The sequence below is a fragment of the Phycodurus eques genome, chromosome 18 (genome assembly GCF_024500275.1).
Source record: "Phycodurus eques isolate BA_2022a chromosome 18, UOR_Pequ_1.1, whole genome shotgun sequence".
Taxonomy (NCBI): domain Eukaryota; kingdom Metazoa; phylum Chordata; class Actinopteri; order Syngnathiformes; family Syngnathidae; genus Phycodurus; species Phycodurus eques.
In genome coordinates, this window is record NC_084542.1 from 1,183,115 (window position 1) to 1,203,771 (window position 20,657).

At 45.5% G+C, this 20,657-nt stretch overlaps 1 protein-coding gene across 1 annotated transcript; it reads right to left on the reverse strand.

The window, feature by feature from the left end:
• Nucleotides 1-5,982: 5,982 nt before the first annotated feature.
• gjd2b (gap junction protein delta 2b) lies at nt 5,983-11,761 on the reverse strand. Its single transcript, XM_061704477.1, has 2 exons — nt 11,434-11,761; nt 5,983-7,893 (listed from the first exon to the last, which is right to left on the reverse strand). Exons 1-2 carry the CDS (start codon nt 11,502-11,504, stop codon nt 7,050-7,052), a joined length of 915 nt encoding a protein of 304 aa, XP_061560461.1. The 5' UTR covers nt 11,505-11,761; the 3' UTR covers nt 5,983-7,049.
• Between the last annotated feature and the right edge of the window lie 8,896 nt (nt 11,762-20,657).

Consider the following 20,657-nt stretch of genomic DNA (forward strand, 5'->3'; position numbering starts at 1 on the left):
TAGAAGCACAACTGCAAGCACTCGGCACAGGCGGTCACACAGCGGCCACGGTTTAGTGAGGTCCTCTAGTTTTATACTGAATAAAAGAAATAAGGATACTATGACAATTCTATCGGTATTATGAAACGATGACGAGAGAGGGGTACGAGAGAGGGGGCTCAGCTCGCGCAAAAACCTTCCCACTCCGAGCACCACGCCGTCAGCTTCTCACCCGCCTCCTGCAGAGTCTACTGCACTTTCGTCACTCCCCGTTGCACCCGATGAGCCTATGCAAATTGGTAAAAAGCGTTTAGATTCACAGGAATGTCAGCGTCGTGTCGTCCAGCGGCTGTGCGTTTACTGCGGTCAATCTGGTCATTTTATTTCCTCTTGCCCCCTGCGACCAAAAGACCAGGCTCACCACGAACCAAGAGCGTCATGGTTCTCAGTGTTTTCCCCTGTCTTCCTGATCCACCTCATTCCTGCCGCCAAGCCAGCCGCCTGTCCGCTCCACTGCCTGCCACCTGTCTGCGCCACTGCTTGCCAACCCACCCAGGACCACCTCCATTACCTTTCCTAAATAAGATGTTCATCATAATCTGTCTGACTCCGCCTGCTCTTGGATCCAGCTCCTCTCCATATGTGACAGCTGCAGCCAGGACTAAACAGACATCAGGTTACTGGATGAGGTGGTTTGTGACAATGCCCTACTTCCCAGAAATCTGACACATTCATGATTCCCGGTGGCCGTGTGATGATCCATGTTAGCCTGGAGCATCCTGGGTAATGGTGGCTTGGTGGGCATGTCCAGGTGTCAGCACATTGCAAACTGGGATGTCACAATGGATATTTCACATTGTGACAGTCTGTCACATCGAGGAGTGACCTCCAAACTACTTCATCGGCAAGCGTGACTAGTGATGCCACATGTAGTGATGGTGAGATGAGGACAATGCTGAGCTAGAGACGGACAAGTACAGTATTTTAGAATTTCCGGAGGTGAACCTGAACCATTTTGTAAAACATTCTATCGACCTGTTCTCTTTCTCCAGCGGCTTGTGGTAGTATTAAGAAGAAAAACAATTATAACAATGTTAACATACTAAAGCATTCTCATACTGTTATGCTTGTCCATAGATTTTCTACACATCTTATTCTCACTCTGGTCACAGGTATGCTAAAGGTAAAAGCAAGAAGCAACGTACGGTGAATAAACTGAGATGGATGTGAGGCACGACAAGAGCTAGGTGCCAAAATAGATGCCACTCCTTGTCCGGCAAATAGCAGATGTTAAAGAAATTCAGAGATCAGAAATAAGCCCAGACAAATGACTTAGGCTTGCGAATATGCAATCTTTTCTGTTCCTTCTCCCAGGCTACGCCTGTCGAGATCTCACACAACCTTCTTTATTTATTTCAATATGCAGGCATTATACCTTTATAAAAATATATATTTGATTGACAAAGTCATGTCAATCAAATCTGGAGGGGTATTCATCCAGCCCATGTCGCACCAGGGAGGCGAGTAGAGTAGTAGTGGTGAAGGCGGCCATATGAGGTACCCCGACGTGAGGAACCCTTCACCTTGATTCAGCCCTGATGTGAGGTCAGAAGGATGGTGAAATCAGCCCAGACAAATGATTTAGGCTTGCAAATATACAGGCCATCTTTTCTGTTCCTTCTCACAGGCTATGCCTGTGTCGATCTCACAAACCCTTCTTTATTTATTTTGATATGCAGCCATTGTATCTCTATAAAAATATATCACATCCACAAACTCAGGCAGTGGAAAGATGCAGAAACAAATGAGTACCAAAACATACGCTCATGACAAATTCAATATATTAATACTTGCATCTAAACTTGAGGAGTTGAATGACTCTGGCATCACACACACTGCCATGTGGCCTTTTTTGGTTTGTTTAATGACCTTATAATCATTTTTCTTTGTCTTTTGGGTCTGTTTGCATGTGCTCTACGTTTTATTAGTCATAGTCTGAGCCATTTCACAGCTGGTACACAGCCTGTACATACATACCTGTAGCAATAGACATTCATTTAGATACATTGTATATTATTTCATACCTTGCATTCTGTATAGACCTATAATTATAATCTCATGAGGAAATTTAAGTTATTTTTTTCTGACTTATGGCAAAAGGGGGAGGACCGTGATTTTGCCAGATGCCACTGCCATTACCAATCATGATGAGATGGAAGACGATAGAGGGGTGTTGGGGGGCATTCCACCAGCATCACCACTCCTTACAGCAGTTGTGAACCTTCCCAGGAGTGGCCAGCTTACAAAAATTAGAGAGAGAGAGGCGAAAACCACTGCTGACCAAAAAGAACATAAAGGCTCGTCTTACTTTTTGCAAAAAAACATCCGAATGATCCCCAAGACTTTTGGGAGAATATTCTATAGACTGACGATCTGAAAGTTGAACTTTTTGGAAGGTGTGTGTCTCGTTACATCTGGCGTAAATGTAACACACTATTACAGAAAAAGCTGTGGCATACAGCTGTGGCTGGGACGGTTCCAATCCCAGCTGCGACTGTCTTCTGTCGAAGTGTCCTTCGGCAAGACACTGAACCCTAAATTGCTCCCAGTGGGCCTGGGCCAGTGCATTGCACGATAGCAGTTGCCCATTAGTGTATGAATGTGTGTGCATTTGTGAAGGACTTTGGCAGCCACAATGGTGTAGATTAAATAAAGCATTATATAAATCCACTTCATTTACCATTTACCAACAGTCAAAGATGGTGGTGGTATTGTAATTGTCTGGGGTGCTTTGCCCCTTCAGGATGTGGACGACTTGCTGTGAACGATGTAACCATGAATTCTGCTCTTTACCAGAAAATTCTGAAAGGAGAATGTTTGGCTATCAGTTTGTGACCTCAGACTGAAGCGCACCTGGGTTCCGGAGCAGGACAACAATCCAAAACACATCAGCAAGTCAACTTCTGAATCGCATAAAAAAAACCTGAATGGTTTTGGAGTTGCATAGTCAAAGTCTGGATTTCAATCCGATTAAAAGGCTGTGGTGAGACCTTAAAAAGGCCATTCATGCTCAAAAACCCTCCAGTGTTGCCGAATTAAAACAATTCCGCAAGGGAGAGTGAGCCAAAATTTCTCGACAGAGATGCGAAAAACTCATTGCCAGTTATAGAAAACGAAAACGATTTCAGTTTTTTCTTCTGAAGGTGGCCCAAACAGTTATTAGGTTTAGGGGGCAAATACATTTGCACACAGGGACTTTGAATGATAGTATGCTCTTGTCACTCAGTAGTATGTCTCATACCTGCCTTAAGTGCCATATGACAGCACCTCAGTGGACACAGCCAAATATATGCTCCTGCACATAAGCCCCAACTGGACCTGATCATGCGGGACCCTGACTTATTCAGGATCATCAGTCAGGGACGTTCACAGGGACACATTGGTGCTGAGGGTGTTGCAGGAGAGCCCACCCATTTAGCCTGCAATGGATCACTGACACGCCACTACATAAATCTTGTCCTCATCTGTTTGTCTAGCAAACAATCTTGGATTCAATAACTTTATTGAACATTAAATATTGATACTAATATGAAATTTAGTCCCAGTGTTTGAAAAGATAGAAAGATAAATACTATTTTATACTATTCAGACTGGAGTGTCTTTGAAAATTCAGCTGGCAGCCTGGATGAATAAACGGACACTGTCACATCCTATATCAGTTTCTGTGAAGAGGTTTGTGTACCAACAAAATCATTTCGCACATTCAACAACAACAAGCCGTGGTTCACTGTTAAACTTAAGCAGCTTCGCCAAGCTAAGGAGGACGCATATCAGAGCGGGGACAGGGCCCTGTATAATCGAGCTAGAAACCAGCTGACTAAAGAAATTAACATTGCAAAGAGGAACCATGCAGCAAAGTTGGAAAAACAGTTTTGCGTAAACGATTCTAAATCAGTCTGGCATGCATTCCAATCGCTGACTAATGACAAGCGACGATCCCCCCAAGCTGAGAACAATAGCACACTAGCCAACGACTTGAATACCTTCTATTGCAGATTTGAAAAGGACAGTTTCACACCACACACCCACCCGGCCGCACCCGCGACCACAACCACACCTCTGACTTCTGCGTTAACCATCCATGAACAGGATGTGAAACGCATCTTCAAACAACAGAAGATTAACAAAGCGGCAGGCCCGGACCATGTGTCCCCATCCGGCCTCAAAGTCTGCGCTGACCAGCTCGCTCCAGTCTTCACTCGGATCTTCAATACATCTTTGGAAATGTGCGAAGTTCCATCCTGTTTCAAACGCTCCACCATCATTCCAGTCCCCAAGAAACCTGCGATCTCGGGTCTGAATGACTACAGGCCTGTCGCTTTGACATCTGTGGTCATGAAGTCCTTTGAACGTCTCGTGCTGGACCACCTCGAGAGTGTCACAGGTCCCCTGCTGGACCTCCTGCAGTTTGCCTACCAAGCGAACAGGTCTGCGGATGATGCAGTCAACACGGGACTGCACTTCATCCGAGAACACCTCGACAGTGCAGGGACCTACGCGAGGATCCTGTTCGTGGACTTCAGCTCAGCGTTCAACACCATCATCCCTGAACTGCTTTCAACCAAGCTTCTCCAGCTCAGCGTCTCACCTGCCATCTGCCAGTGGATTTACAGCTTTCTGACGGGCAGGACACAGCAGGTCGGGCTGGGGGAGACCACCTCATCCACACGCAGCATCAGCACTGGGGCGCCCCAAGGTTGTGTCCTCTCTCCGCTGCTCTTCTCTCTCTACACGAACGACTGCACCTCAGCGAACCCGACTGTCAAACTCCTGAAGTTTGCAGATGACACCACTGTCATCGGCCTCATCGAGGACGGTGACGAGTCTGCATATCGACAGGAAGCGGAGCGGCCGGAGCTGCGGTGCGGCCGACGCAACCTGGAGCTGAACACGCTCGAGACTGTAGAGATGATCGTGGACTTCAGGAGGCATCCTTCGCCACAGCTGCCCCTCACGTTGTCCAGCTGCCTTGTGTCAACCGTCGAGACCTTCAAGTTCCTGGGAATTACAATCTCTCAGGACCTGAAGTGGGCGACCAACATCAACTCCGTCCTCAAAAAGGCCCAGCAGAGGATGCACTTCCTACGGCTTCTGAGAAAGCACGGCCTGCCACCGGAGCTGCTGAGACAGTTCTACGCAGCGGTCATCGAATCGGTCCTGTGTTCTTCCATCACAGTCTGGTTTGGTGCTGGTACAAAAAAGGACAAACTCCGACTGCAACGGACAATCAAAACTGCTGAAAGGATTGTCTATCGTCTGAAATTTGAATGGCCACGTCGGGCGTTTTTTCCGATATATGAAAACAGGACAAGATTTAGATGGAAAGAAATCCTTTAAAAACGACTCACATGAAAACTAGGGCATACTAAAAACTGAGGCTCCACTTTTCTGTAAATATTAATTCAATAGTAAACACATCTTTATTCAACACATCCATCCATCCGTTTTCCTTTACCGCTTACCCTCACTAGGGTTGCGGGCTTATTCAACACAATTGTACTTAAACATTTGAGTCGGTGATATTTAGAATAGAATATAAATAACGACATGAATTCTGTACAAAGATAAAAAGTCACTTTTAAATTCTACTCAACCAACATAAAGAAAATGTTCTGCACGAGCACTGGTGTGATATGTGGCCCCTTCTCATCACATAAAAACAATTCATTTGAATGTTTACATTTTTTATGATTTATAATTAAATTACAATCAATTAAGAAAACACACCTTTCAGTCATGTTCCAATAGGTTTTTCTTCTCACATTCGGAACCTTGCACAGTTGTTTCAGGTATTCAGTAAATATAAATAGATATAGGTGACGAGTAGAGATAAATCAGACAAATGCACTAAACTGTAAACCAATCTCTAGTTACGGAACTTATTGGCAAAATCAAACGTACTATATTTGTTGGCAGGGCATTTTTATTGATGTGTAAAATACATAATAACATGTCTTGACCCATAATCACATCATCTTCAACCATTTTCACAAACAAACCAACAAACATATAAGCAAACAATCATTCATAGCAACAGCCACACCTTTTCACGAGTTAACCTTTTGTTCACCTAACATGCATATTTTCGGAATGTGGGAGAAAACCGGACTACCTGGAGAAACCCATGCAGGCAGTCCGAATTCAGACTCCTTTGAAAAATACTTTGTGGTTTTACCAAAAGCGCTGCTGATAAACCCTGTGAGTCATGTATGATATGCATTTCTTAAGCTACGTTGCCTGTTTTATTTCAGAGGTTATATGAATACACCGTGTTCATGATGTACTGTACTTGTATGGCACTTGATGCTGATAAACAAACAAACAAATACATACATACATACATACATACATACATAGGGCGCTTAGGTGTGATTAAAAAAACACACACACACGGAGGGAGACCTCCAGTTAAAGCCAGTGGTGCAAGCACAGGCATCCAAAGCGATGAAGTGGCTGGAAAGAAAAGGTTTTGATCCATAATCTAGTCTGTATACATGTGTGTCTTTACTCAGTTTGTTGCATTGTGATGACAGCTTGACCACAGCAATATGAGGAATGTCTGGGAATGTCCTTCTGGCTTATGAGTTTGTTAGTAAGCTACATCCATATACTAGTGTACGTGCATGAGCTACGTCGGCCGGTCTCGTGGGAAAGTCCAGTCCGAGACAAAGGTCCCTTGATGCAGTGGCGGTTCTAGGGAACAAAATGGATAGGATGTGACTGGCTTGTCAGTCAAAATGTTCTTTCTGGACATAGCAACCCCCCCTTGATGATTGTCATCCTGCCGCCTTGTAAAAACCCAGGAACCCAGTCTGGCCACCCTGCTAAAAACAGGCTAGAACCACCACCGCTTAGATATTGTGTGAAATACAAGCTCCCATGGTAGTATTACTGCCATTTCTTACCTTAAGAAGAGTAGCGTATGTTTCTTTATTATTTATTGCATCTTAATATTCAAGTTGCGCTAATTTCTACACCGCTGTCCTGCAGCTTTTTTGTGTTACAAATATTTACACATATGCAGAGTCACTGGACTGAGTGCGTCCAAAGTTGGGCATACTCATCCTTGTCAAGTCTTTGTTGCGGATTTCATAAATAGACTTCCTTCTGGCTCGCACTCCTCTCACGGCAGCTTTGATCTTCCTCCACCCTAGGTGGTTGAGCTCTGCCAAGTTGAGCACCACACAAATGCCACTGACTGCAAACATGAAGACCAAAAACACCGTCTTCTCCGTTGGCCTGGAAACGTAACACTCGACATCTTTTATGCAAGGGTACCGATCGCACTCATACACTGCGGGGACATTGAATCCATACAGGAAATATTGACCCACGAGAAATCCTATCTCCAATGCATTTCTGAACACCACCTGGATGATGTAGAACCTCGATATACCTTCCTGCCTTCGCATTTTGGACTTTGTAGTTCGCAGGACTGAATTGGGGATGTCCTTGACCTCAAGGCAATCAGGCTCGGCCTCCTTGCTGGTGTTCTCTGTGTTTTGTACCACCCCATTCACAATAGTGTTCTTCATCTTCTTGCTGTCATCTCTCTTCATGGAGTCCTGCTCCTTGTCTAGGGAAAGGTAAACTGTAGAGAAGCGCCGCTCCTTCTGCTTTGCAGACTGGTGGACAGAATAGGTGATAAAGCAAAGGCTGGGGCAGCAGACCATAATGATCTGGAACACCCAGTACCTGATGTGAGAGATGGGGAAAGCTTTGTCATAACAAGCCTGGTTACAGCCTGGCTGTAAGGTGTTACACACAAACATGGACTGCTCATCGTTGTACACCGTCTCTCCAACTATTGCCACGATCAGAATACGAAAAATCACCACCACTGTCAGCAGGATCCTGAGGAAACAAACATAGACATTTAATATACAGTATATCATTGTCATATTTTTCTCACAGTCTACATTTCCCTCCGTACATTTCTAGTTCATATTTTAAATTGTGGATTTGTATCTACAGTGGATATAAAAGTCTCCACACCCCCTGGTCAAATGCCATTTTGTTTTCGTGATATCAAAAGATGAAGCCAAGATAAATCATTTCAAATGTCTTTCCACCATTAATGTGACCTATAACCTGCACTCCATAGAAAAACAAATCTACTGAGATAAGTGTGTTCACCCTCTTATACCTGGCGATGTGTTCAGAAGTGACCAATCACATTCTAACTCATGTTAAATGGATTGCCAACCTCTTTTTCATGACCATTTGACCTTTCCCATAGCATGCAGGGATACCAGCAGCGCTCCAGTTCCCCATTTTTCTGTCTTCCGATATTTTTCAAACTTCCGCCAAAATGTCTTTACCGTGAGGTGTCCAAAATTAAGCTTCATGATTTGCAACACGCGGCGCGGTGGATGACTGGTTAGCACATCTGCCTCACAGTTCTGTGAGGAGTTTGCATATATTCTGTGTGGGTTCTCTCCGGGTACTCTAGTTTCCACCGACATTCCAAAAACATGCATGGTAGGTTAATTGCATCTACAGTAAATCTGATTGAAAAATCTGTCTAATAATATCTCATATCAATGGTGGAAAAATATATATATTAGGAAAACATTAATGATGATACATGCAGTGCTTAGCAAATATATTCAACCATGACCCAATGTAAGGTTTATGACACGGCTTTATGACACGGCTTATTAGCAATTTAACAAGTTCACATCATTTTTTTCATGTTTCCGAATACATTAAGAGATCAGAATGTAGACATTCTTTAACCAAAATGATATTCTCAATGCAATAATATAATAATTATGGTAAGCCATTAATTTTACAATTCGCGGTTTTACAAAAAAAATATGAATTATGCTCCTGATTAAATTGGCATATTAATATTCCTTCATTATATGTTGATTTGATTGATGTCAAATTATATGTGCTATTATAGAGCATGTACTGTACTTATACAGCATACCCGAACAGGCTCAATGATGGGGTTTAAGAAGTTGAATTCAGTTTAAAATTCCTCATTGCTGTTCAAAATGATCCAACTTGAGGGCTCAGCACTTCATGATGCCGGATGGTGTTGTCGACAAATACAAATACAATGGGTTTAATAATAGGCCTGTCACGATAATTACTGAATCGACGTATCGCTCCATAAATACAATGACACACAATAGGACTTGCGTGTCATTGACTTTCCGGACTTGATCAATTGGGTACATCCGGAAATTCACTTCGAGCGCGCTCTCCACACTCTGGAATGTTCGGAAAGTCGGAGCGTCGTTGTCGTGTCCCGTTGGGTTATTCCGAGCGCCACACCGGGAGTGCCGGACTGCACTCCCGCTGCTCTGACTGAGGAGACAGAGTGGCCGCAGTGTCAGGCAGGACGAGATGTTTACAGGCAGAACTGACACATTCAATATGGCGGACGCACTGATGTACCCCTGCCAATGGCCAACGCGCTCGTTCGTAAATTCATAAGAAAATGGAACGCGCTTCTGCCTCTCTGAACACTGCACTCTCGGAGAGCAGCGAGAGCGTCAGATTGAATTTCCAAAAGTGCCCTTAGTCATTGTTGCGGTGAGCCAGCGTGCGGATCACCCAGCGAGCCGACAGAGTTGGACGGCTGTGTCATTAGCGTTCAGGGGGCTCATGGAATGCTGGCGGACCGGTACACTCTTGCTGGTGTTGGCTCCATGTGTAGATTCACACAACAGAGACGCTTTAGGGAAAGTTAACTGGATATTGTGATCGCGAGCCTGCGAGCGAATGAGCTAGCTTGTGAACTAACGGCCTAGCCTGCGAGCTAACGAGCTATCAAGTTGAGGAGCTAAACAGCTCGCTCCACCGCGGTGATGTCATTTAAACAGTCGGCGTTTCTCTCTGAGTTGTTGTGTGTGTTAGTCCCCAATTAACACACAGGGTAAAGTTAACTGTTTTATTATGTTCACTAGCCCACAAGCCAATGAGCTACCGAGCTAAAGAGCTAAACGGCTCGCTCCACCGCGGCGTGTTCAAAAACATCACGCGACGTTTAAAACGTCAGCACCACTCTCCGAGTTCTTGTGAGTGTTCGTCCCCGATTAGCACAAACAAGGGAAAGTTAGCTGTTTATTAAGCATACCCTCAGTGGCACACATTTTTCAGCCAGTAGTTGACTACATTTACCCATTTGCCACTCCAGCGTGCAGTTAGCAAGCTAACAATGGCTCTTCACTGGATGAACAGTGATGTTTTTTTAAGCTCCCAAAGAATGAGGAAGTAAAAAAGCGATGAATTGACTTTTTAAAGAACTTCAACACCACCAGCCGCTCTGGAGTGCGCATTTTACAACAGATAGTTTTGTAAACTTTCACCAGAGACAACATGGCTTCATGGGTAACGTGATACGAGTGAATGAGGCCGTGCCGACTGTCGAACAACCTGGGCTTCCTCCTGGGCTGCTGGAGGCTATCCCGGCTATCTTCGGGCGAGAGGCGGGCTACACCCCGAACCGGTCGCCAGCCAATCGCAGGGGACATACAGTATAAGGGGGACGTAAAGGGGACGTAAATAAAGTGCGCAAAATAAAAATCGTTTTTTACAAGTGTCTTTACCATGACTGATCAAATTATATGAAAATGACCCCACGACACTACATCACACTACCCTACTATGCTGCACTATACTATACTACACTAACATATGAATTTGCTTACACTCAATCAGCTCATCAAACAGTGATTATGTTCATCGTAAGCATGAAGGCATTATTAGCATTATCCATTGTAAAGTGCTGAGATGCTGTTAGGACTTGCACAGCTTGAATGGCAGGTTGATTTTATAGCCAGGCAAATAAATCGCCAAATCACACAGACTCGGAGTCCTTGTGTAAGTTTGAGGGAAAACTCAAATGGATGAAATTCAACAATACCAGCACTAATAATCGTCGATTATTATAACCATTAAATTGCTTACAACAAATCCTATTTATAGAAGAGTACTTATTTCTATTTGGAGGGGCTCTGCTGAGATGAAAAGGAGACTCACTCCTTATCATCGGATCCTGACACTGTTAAGGGTGCTGTCCACCTCTGAAATAGCATCACTTTTCATTTTGTCCTTCTTTGTGCTTGTATTATAAGTGCAGGTAACATGAAGATGCAAACTTTCGTTTGACACTTTTATTTGAACCACCGCTCCACCATATGATCCATCCGAAGTCATACTGGAGGAATGAATTCATAAGCCATAACAATCATTTTTATTTGTATTGTTTGTTTTTTCGAACATGTCCAATGCAATTTGTCTTTTTGTGAAATGCAGTGTTAAAAAAAAAAAAAAATGGTAATTGAGTTCCACTCGGCTGGTGATTTTATATATTCATTTCAACCAATGCATGTGTTCAGACACGGAGATTGTGGATTTCTTTCATCATGAAACTCTTACCTTCCGATCATAGTCGAGTGCTGCTGGACTGCCGCCTCCAAGAGACGCTCCAATATGGTCCACTCTCCCATGACTGTTCATTCGGAGAAAATCTCACTCAGACGCAGATTGTGCTCAGAAAATAAGTGAGGGGGAAAACATCTATGAGTGCAAGAAGTCATCCGACCGATACACCGTTTTCCACCCACGGCACGCGTGGAAGTGCTGTGGATGTGACTTCCCCTAACCTTCCCCTGACAGCTGCGAAATGCAGTCTTTGAGCCGGTCTCTCCCTATGAGAGCCGTCTGCAGGCTTGGCTTGAGCGCGCGCTAAAAGGACGCCTGTGTGTAACCGAGCGCGGGGTTGCAGCCCTCTGCGTTAATTCCGGTTTAAGTAGACTTCTCCGCGTCACACGCACGTCCGTCAGTCGGCGGGAGAGGTCAGGGGGACGCGCTCGTTGAGTGCAACGTGTCCATCCGTCCAGCGCTGCCCTCTGGTGCGACAGTGAGCGAGACTACTGAGAAGTCACGCTCATACGCTCTCGCTTCTGCACGCATCAGTGCATACGTGCACTTCGAGATGGTACCGTATTCTTTCTTCAAGTATTGCCTGTATCTACCATTTAAATTGTATTTGTATGTACATGGAGTGGTTCAATTGCGATAAAGAAATCATAATGGTTTTGCCATCCAGACAGCCTGGTGGACAAGTGGTTTTTTTTTCATTGGGCATTGAGGGAGAATGGCTATGCACCACAATTTCTGCCAAATAAAAAGTGGCAGCAGTGTGATGTGACCAGTGGCGTGCAAGGGGGTGGGAGTGGGATAGGGAGGAGGGGGCGCTGGCCCCAGGAATCCAACTCGAGGGTGGAGGGGTTGGGGGGTAATCCAAACAGGTTTGGACCCAGCATGTATGTATCGGTCACATACATTTTGTTTCACAAGCTTTACTTTTTCATCCACGGGCACATTAGCTATTTGAAATATAGTTAATTATTGATGTCAAACACAATATGTGATACTTTACACACTACTTAGACGGCTTGAGCCGAACTTGCAAACCCGGAAATGTATTTGCTGTGTGTGTGAAAGCTTGTGTGCAATTCGATTGGCTGTAAACTGCAATGTTGCGACAGTGTGCGCCCAAAACCAGTGGCAGACTCGTCAACAGTTGCCAAACCCGGCACACTGCGCAACAGTTCAATCAGGTTCGATCAAGTTACTCCGTGAGCGGTACCATAGCCTTCGTGCTGATTACTTGCATTCACCCAACCAATACGCCGACCGTCTTCGAAAGCGGAAGCTGTATGACATCGCATTAGCGTCATGCCGCTTTCCTTTTTCTTTTTTTTTTTTTTTTTTTAAACCTGTCCTGTTCAGCTGCATGGCCTTGCAGAACGGAAGGAGAGCAAAGCAAGGCAAAAACGTGGAGGACCCAAGTGCAGGGAAGCAGGGAACCAAGGCAGGTGTGCAGGAGTCTCAAAAAAATTAGATTTAATTTCCTAAAAAAAGCAAACCAGGAACATGGAAAAAACTAACGAAACAAAGTCCCACAACTGATAACCAAAGTAACAAAGAAACACTTGAATAAACCTAAAACTGGAAACAAAACATGACTGGTGAAATAACTGAGTGACAGCTGGCGACTATGACATGGCACAGACAGACAATGACACCTGACAACGACATACTACAATGAACCGACATGAACTGAAAGAAACCTGGGAACTAAATACAATCCCTATTCCAATTCGCATATCAGAGCGGGGACAGGGCCGTGTATAATTGCGCTAGAAACCTGCTGAATAAAGAAATTAACATTGCAAAGAGGAACTATGCAGCAAAGTTGGAAAAACAGTTTAGCGCTATCCATCCATCCATCCATTTTCCTCACGCGGGTCGCGGGCGTGCTTGGAGCCAATCCCAGCTGTCATCGGGCAGGAGGCGGGGTACACCCTGAACTGGTTGCCAGCCAATCGCAGGGCACATACAAACAAACAAACAACCATTCGCACTCACAGTCATGCCTACGGGCAATTTAGAGTCTCCAATTAATGCATGTTTTTGGGATGTGGGAGGAAACCGGAGTGCCCGGAGAAAACCCACGCAGACACGGGGAGAACATGCAAACTCCACACAGGCGGGGCCGGGGATTGAAACCGGGTCCTCAGAACTGTGAGGCTGACGCTCTAACCAGTCGCCCACACCGTGCCGCCCAGTTTAGCGCTAATGACTCTAAATTAGTCTGGCATGCATTCCAATCGCTGACTAATTACATGCGACGATCCCCCCAAACTGAGAACAATAGCACACTAGCCAACTACTTTATTACCTTCTACTGCAGATTTGAAAAGGACCTCAAAGTCTGCGCGGACCGGCTCGCGCCAGTCTTCACTCAGGCCGTGACCTTCGACCCCTCAGGCAGTGACCTTCGACCCCGCAGTCGGCACTGCATCAAAAACCGACGTCAATGTGTAAAGGATATCACCACATGGGCTCAGGAACGCTTCACAAAACCAATGTCAGTAAATACAGTTCGGCGCTACATCCGCAAGTGCAACTTGAAACTCTACTATGCAAAGCAAAAGCCATTTATCAATAACACCCAGAAACGCTGCCGGCTTCTCTCGGCCAGCCGGGCCGGCCGAGGTGAGGTGCTTGGCAGTTCAGGAGGTCGTCCAGGACACCAAGGACCAGGGTCTTCACAGGTCCATTCAGCCGCAGCTGCCAAGGAGCAGGAACGGGAGCTTGGCGCAGCTGCCAAGGAGTAGGAGCGGGAGCCTGGCGCAGCTGCCAGGGAGCCGGGACGGGGGCTGCAGTCGCTTCCCCAGCCTGCTGCTATGGAGGTTTGGGAGCAGAGGAAATGTGAGGGGCAGAGTGCACAGCAACTCGGGAAGGTGAACAAGCAAAAATTGGTGGTACGGAGCGAGGTGGCTCGGGGGCAGATTTGGATGGATGTGACTTAATTGGAGGCGGGGAACAAGGTTTGGCAACTGGCCAAGTGACTTGGGAACAGGCGGAAAAAAATACGGGACGACAAAATATGAGCTTTACTTGGGCACCTCCGTTGGCCACCACGCGGAGGTCCCAGATAGATAGCCAAACAGGTGCCCAAGTAAAGGTCCGAGGGAAAGCACTTGGAAAAGGGGAGACGTGACAAGAACTGACAAGGACGGGAAAAACTAAGGAAGGGACCAGAAAAATCTAAATCCTTGTTAGAGTCAGAATCAGGCAGGAGGTTAACTAAATCGGGGGCATCTTCACAATTGGAAAAATCTGAATCTAAAGAAAACATGAGGTAAAATGGTAGGGCATGGTGAATAACTCAAAAAAGTGGGCGACACAGGTGAAAAGGACAGAGAAGATGGAACGATAGGGCTTGCTGGAGGAGGGTAGGTATGGTTGGCAGGCTGAGGACCCTGGGAGGCAGACTGGTGGCGTGCAGGGTGACGCAGTGTTCTTCCCGCTGGGTCCTGTTTTGCTCGGGTCATTCTGTCATGATTAGGATTTTTGAAGGAGAGGAAGGCAAGGCAAAAACGTGGAGGACCCAAGTGCAGGGAAGCAGGGAGGCAAGGCAGGTGTGCAGGAGTCTCAAAAAATGATATTTAATTTCCCCCCAAAAAAAGGAGAACATGGAAAAAACAAACTAAACAAAGTCCAAAATCTGATAAACAAAGTAACAAAGAAACACTTGAATAAATCTAAAACTGGAAACAAAACATGACTGGTGAAATAATTGAGTGACAACTGGTGACTATGACGTGGCACAGACACAGACAATGACACCTGACAACGACATACTACAATGAACCGACAAGAACTGAAAGAAACCAGGAAGTAAAAACTAAATATAAACAGATTGACAAGGCAACGAGGAACAACTGGACAAGACACGGATGGCTGGAGGGAGCTGATTGGTTGAGACAAGGTAGAAGGTTGATGAGAACACGTGGTCACAATAACTAAATTAGCACACAAGACAGACACAGACAAAAACATGGAACACAGGAAAACAAAACACAACCCAAACCAACGTATTTGCGGTTGCAATGTGAAGACTTCAACCATCCGGTATGGCACCGGGGGCGACCAGTACCAGAATATAGTCACGTGACAGTAAACATCGATTCTCTGTATTGGCAGACTGGGGTGGTGGTCCCCGTTTTTAAGAAGGGGGACCGGAGGGTGTATTCCAACTACAGGGGTATCACACTTCTCAGCCTCCCTGGTAAGGTCTATTCAGGGGTGCTGGAGAGGAGGGTCCGTCGGGAAGTCGAATCTCAGATTCAGGAGGAGCAGTGTGGTTTCCGTCCTGGCGGTGGACCAGCCCTCGGCATGGTCCGTGAGGGTGCATGGGAGTTCGCCCAACCGGTCTCCATGTTTTTTGTGAACTTGGAGAAGGTGTTCGACCGTGTCCCTCGTGGAGTCTTGTGGGGGGTGCTTCAGGAGTATGGGGTACTGATCCCCTTGACACGGGTATGTTCGATCCCTGTACGACCAGTGTCAGAGTTTGCTCCGTATTGCTGGCAGTAAGTCGGACTCGTTTCCGGTGGGGACACCCCGGGGACGACCCAGGACACGCTGGAGAGACTATGTCTCCCGGCTGGCCTGGGAACGCCTCGGGATCCCTCCAGAAGAGCTGGATTAAGTGGCTGGGGAGAGGGAAGTCTGGACAACCCTGCTAAGGGTACTGCCCTCGTGGCCCGACCTCGGATAAGGGGAAGACAATGAATGGAGAGATGGATGGATGGACACAATATAATTTACACACCACTTATGGGTATCTTATTTCAGGCTTCTGGTATTAGTTTTCATTTTAATCTAAACTATGCAGTGTTTGTTATATTAAATAGACAAATAATACTGTAATTAATATCATAAGAATAGTAATTACATTTCACCTTATATAGGGTCAGCTGTGTATCAACAAACACCACTAAAATCCAGACAGATTACTTTCATAATGCATTATTGAAGCCAACAGATAGCACTCAGACAAGCGAGGCAAAATTCACAATACAGTCATAATATTACCTTATTTGGTGAAGACAGCAAACAGGAGTATTAGACACACAAGAGAGGCAGGCTGTCTATATTTAGCCATTTGTTCGTGGATGAGGCTGAGGAAAACTATACTTGGTTTCAGAGACACTAATCTTTTTAAGTTTCTCCACGGTCTCTAAATATAGAACGCATGAAGACCACCTGTTGTCTCTGTGTAGCAGCGTCAAGCCCAGCATTATTACTGTATTGTGGAAAGCAACTGAATCAGGAAATATGCACACCGTATTTCCTGCTAGTTTTGTTAGACTTCAGGGTCAAGGTGAGCAAAATAATTTATATATTGAATATAAGCGAAAACAAACATACAAAAACAAACAACAATCACATTCTGAGTATTACATAACACATGTATAAAGGAGGGTGTTATTATTGAGCCCATGGATGACAAGGTGTAACTCAAAGTATTTAATAGTGTTATTTCTCCAAGATCTCCAGTAATGTTTGTATCAATGTGATTCAAGGTTCAAGGTGCTTTGAGTGTCAATTCTTCAATATGCGTAACACATACAGAGGTTTGAATTTACAGTAGTCAAGGGCCCGCGGTGCTGCAAAGGACAGTACAAATAATAAAGTCAATATAAAAAGCGATATAAAACTATGGTATATACAGTATAAAAAGTATTAATTGAATGTGCAAATATCAAAGCTCAGGTGACGTGTGCAACATAGTCAAGGTCAGAGAACCAAGGCAAATAAGACATAGAAATTAGATGATAAAACCCCAATGCTGCGAATGTGGCTGGTGCGACCCTGAGTCTGATGTGTGCGTGTGTGTATGTGTAGGTTTGTGTGTGTGTGAGTGTGTGTGTGCATGTGCATGTTTGTGGGGCGTCAGAGTTCAGAATTCAGGTGAACAGAGGACAGAAGAGGTAGAGGTGGCAGAGCGGGCAGAGAGTTCAGATTCCTGACAGCTTGATGAATAAGTTTGATTCGACTAGTCCTGCCTCACAGACTCCGCAGTCTCCTCCCTGAAGGAAGCAGACTGAAGAGGCTACCACGCGAGAGTTCTGTCCGCTCGGTAGCATACTAACCAGTCGAGCTGAACGGCGCTGTCCGCAAAGGTGCTGTTAAGCCATGTTTCCACAAACACAAAAACACAGCACTCTCCCACAGTCTTACGGGTAGAGTGGAGCAGTCGAATGTAACCCAGTTTGTTGTCCAGAGAGCGTACGTTGGCTAAAACGATGGAGAGAATAGCCGGCTTGTGTGGTTTAGCCGCTAGCCTAGTTCGGATACCTCGCGCTTGCCCCATTTCTGGTTCCTCCTTCGCCGTTCATGGCGCCTCCACTCTGGGCTCGACGCAGGAGCGGGGATTGCAGCTGTTGTAGGCACCGATAGCAGACCGGAGTTCGGTAGCTCCTCAGTGAGAGTAGAGTTTAACTCCGTAAAATTAGTTCTGCTGATGTCGAGCAGAAGCTTACTACTGTATCTGCGCCTTCGCTGGCCTCACCACTGTTTTATAAACTTTGGCCTTTATCCTAGCAGACGCTCCTGTCACATAGCACACCTGACACTTTCCCCCACCCGTTCCAACCTGGTTTGACCAATTTCCTCACCTCCTTACCACACACCATTGCTCTGGTTTGTTGACCCGAAGTATTTAAAGTCCTCCACCCTCGCTATCTCTTCTCCCTATAGCCTCACTCTTCCTTCTCACCTACTCGTATTCATGCACATATGTTCTGTCTTACTTCAGCTAATTTCCATTCCTCTCATTTCTCCACCTTTCTAAATGTTCCTCCTCCTGCTCCCTTGCTTTCACATCACAATGTCATCTGCGAACATCATGGTCCATGAGGATTCCAGTGTAACCTCATCTGTCAGCCTACCCATCACCACTGCAAACAAGAAGGGGCTCAGGGCTGATCCCTGATGTAGTCCCACCTTCAATTTACACTCCTTTGTCGCACTACAGCACACCTCACCACTGTTCTGCCACCCTCATACATACCTGTACTATTCTGACATACTTTGGCATGCAGTGCCAAAGTATGTCTCTTCCTCAACATGAAACCATATTGTTGCTCACAAATACTAATTTCTGTCCTGAGTCTAGCCTCCACTACTTACATGGAAGACGTTTGGGACGACAAGAACCCTTCCTAGAGCTGGTCGTCTGGCCAAACCGAGCAATCGGGGGAGAAGAGCCTTGGTGAGAGAGGCAAAGAAGAACCCAAAGGTCACTGTGGCTGAGCTCCAGAGATACAGTACAGAGATGGGAGAAAGTTCGAGAAAGTCAACCATCACTGGTTGGCTTTATGGCAGAGTGGGCCGACAGAAGCCTCTCCTCAGTGCAAGACACAGGAAAGCCCGCAGAGTTTGCTAAAAAACACATGAATGACTCCAAGATGGTGAGAAATAACATTCTCTGGTCTGATGAGACCAAGATAGAAATTGTTGGCCTTAATTCTAAGCGGTATGTGTGGAGAAAAGCAGGCACTGCTCATCACCTGTCCAATTCAGTCCCAATAGTAAAACATGGTGGTGGCAGCATCATGGTGTGGGGGTGTTTTCCAGCTGCAGGGACAAGGAGAATGGTTGCAATCGAAGAAAAGATTAATGCGGCCAAGTACAGGGATATCCTGGACAAAAACCTTCTCCAGAATGCTCAGAACCTCAGACTGGGCCGAAGGTTCATCTTCGAAAAAGACAATGACCCTAAGCACACAGCAAAAGACCAAAGGAGTGGCTTCAGAACAACTCCGTGACTGTTGTTGAATGGCCCAGCCAGAGCCCTGACTTCAACCCCATTGAGCAGCTCTGGAAAGACCTGAAAATGGCTGCCCACCAACGTTCACCATCCAACCAAACAGAACTGGAGAGGATCTGCAAGGAGGAATGGCAGAGGACCCCCAAATCCCGGTGTGAAAAACGTGTTGCATCATTCCCAAGAAGACTCACGGCTGTATTGGCTCAAGAGAGGGCTTCTACTAAAGACTGAGCAAAGGGTCTGAATAGTTATGGCTGTGTGATATTTCAGTTTTTCGTTTTTAATAAACCTGCAAAAATTTCAACAATTCCGTATTTTTTCTGTCGATATGGCTGTGCTGTCTGTACATTAATGTGGAAAAAAGAACTTAAATTATTTTAGCAAATGGCTGCAATCTAAAAAAAAAAAAAAAAAAAGAGTGAAAAATTTAAGGGGGTCTGAAAACTTTCCGTACCCACTATATGGATATCCATGATGGAGACGGTCACAATTGCTCAGTAAGCCACAGTAATATGAGTCATTATTCGGAAAGGATAAATAATACTGCATACTGTATGCCTACGAGTATTGTTGTATTATCTGTCTGCATTTACTACTCTACTTCCCCCCCTCAACTGCCTACCGTCTCACTCTCAACCTTCTCCCTTTCAGAATCTTCATCTCTCTCTCTTTACTGCTCTGTGTTCTCTCTAAAAAAAAAAAAAAAAAAAAGTGCCTCCCAAGTCCTCTGGCTTTCTTTCTTTGGCACTCAACTTGCTTCTCTTCTCAACACCATCATCTGGCTCTTTCTTAAAGTCTGCCTCCGGTTATTTGTCTTTATGGTGCAGGAATATGACATATTGCCCTTGTTCTCTTCATTTTGAATTATAGACAATAAGCAATGGAGAGGAATACTCGAGATTTCAACAACCCAGTCGACAATTAATTATTATCATAGACTACTGTAGCGGGCTTGCTTGGTTCTGTGTTGTGATAAGGTTAACTGACGTTATCTAGAAGTGGGATGAACGTGCCCCTCGAACAGTACCCTTGGCGCCAGCCAGACTTCCTCAGTAAAATTGGTCTCGAGCCGCCACTGGGAGGACCCAAGAGCAGACATGGGACAAAGCTTTGCAGATTTACATGATGAATCTCTACTGAGTCCGTTGAGGAACGGGCTAGGGGAGACAAACCTGGACAGCGTTGCGAGATGAGGTCTACAGGTGTAGGGTTCTGGCAGGTATGAGGCAAGGCAAACAAAGCAGGAGTCCAGGCAAAGGATGCCCGTGCAGGAACTCTGAGAGAAATATAAATACAGGGTCAGATGAAGGCAAGAATACATGAATATGAATATGAGCTGGATACGAAGGAATCTGGCAGCCTTGTGCAGTTCGGGACTAGCTTTAGACTGCAACCGAAGATGATGATGTCCCTGCTCCAACGCACCTAATCTCCAAACCTGGACACAAATACGCATCGCGAAGGGAAAGGG

What these genes read in the sequence shown, in the direction of transcription:
- gjd2b (XM_061704477.1), bottom strand. Translation starts at nt 11,504, where the DNA reads ATGGGAGAGTGGACCATATTGGAGCGTCTCTTGGAGGCGGCAGTCCAG. An exon ending in CACTCGACTATGATCGGAAG is followed by an intron (nt 7,894 to 11,433) that starts GTAAGAGTTTCA and finishes TTGTTTCCTCAG; the next exon opens with GATCCTGCTGACAGTGGTGG.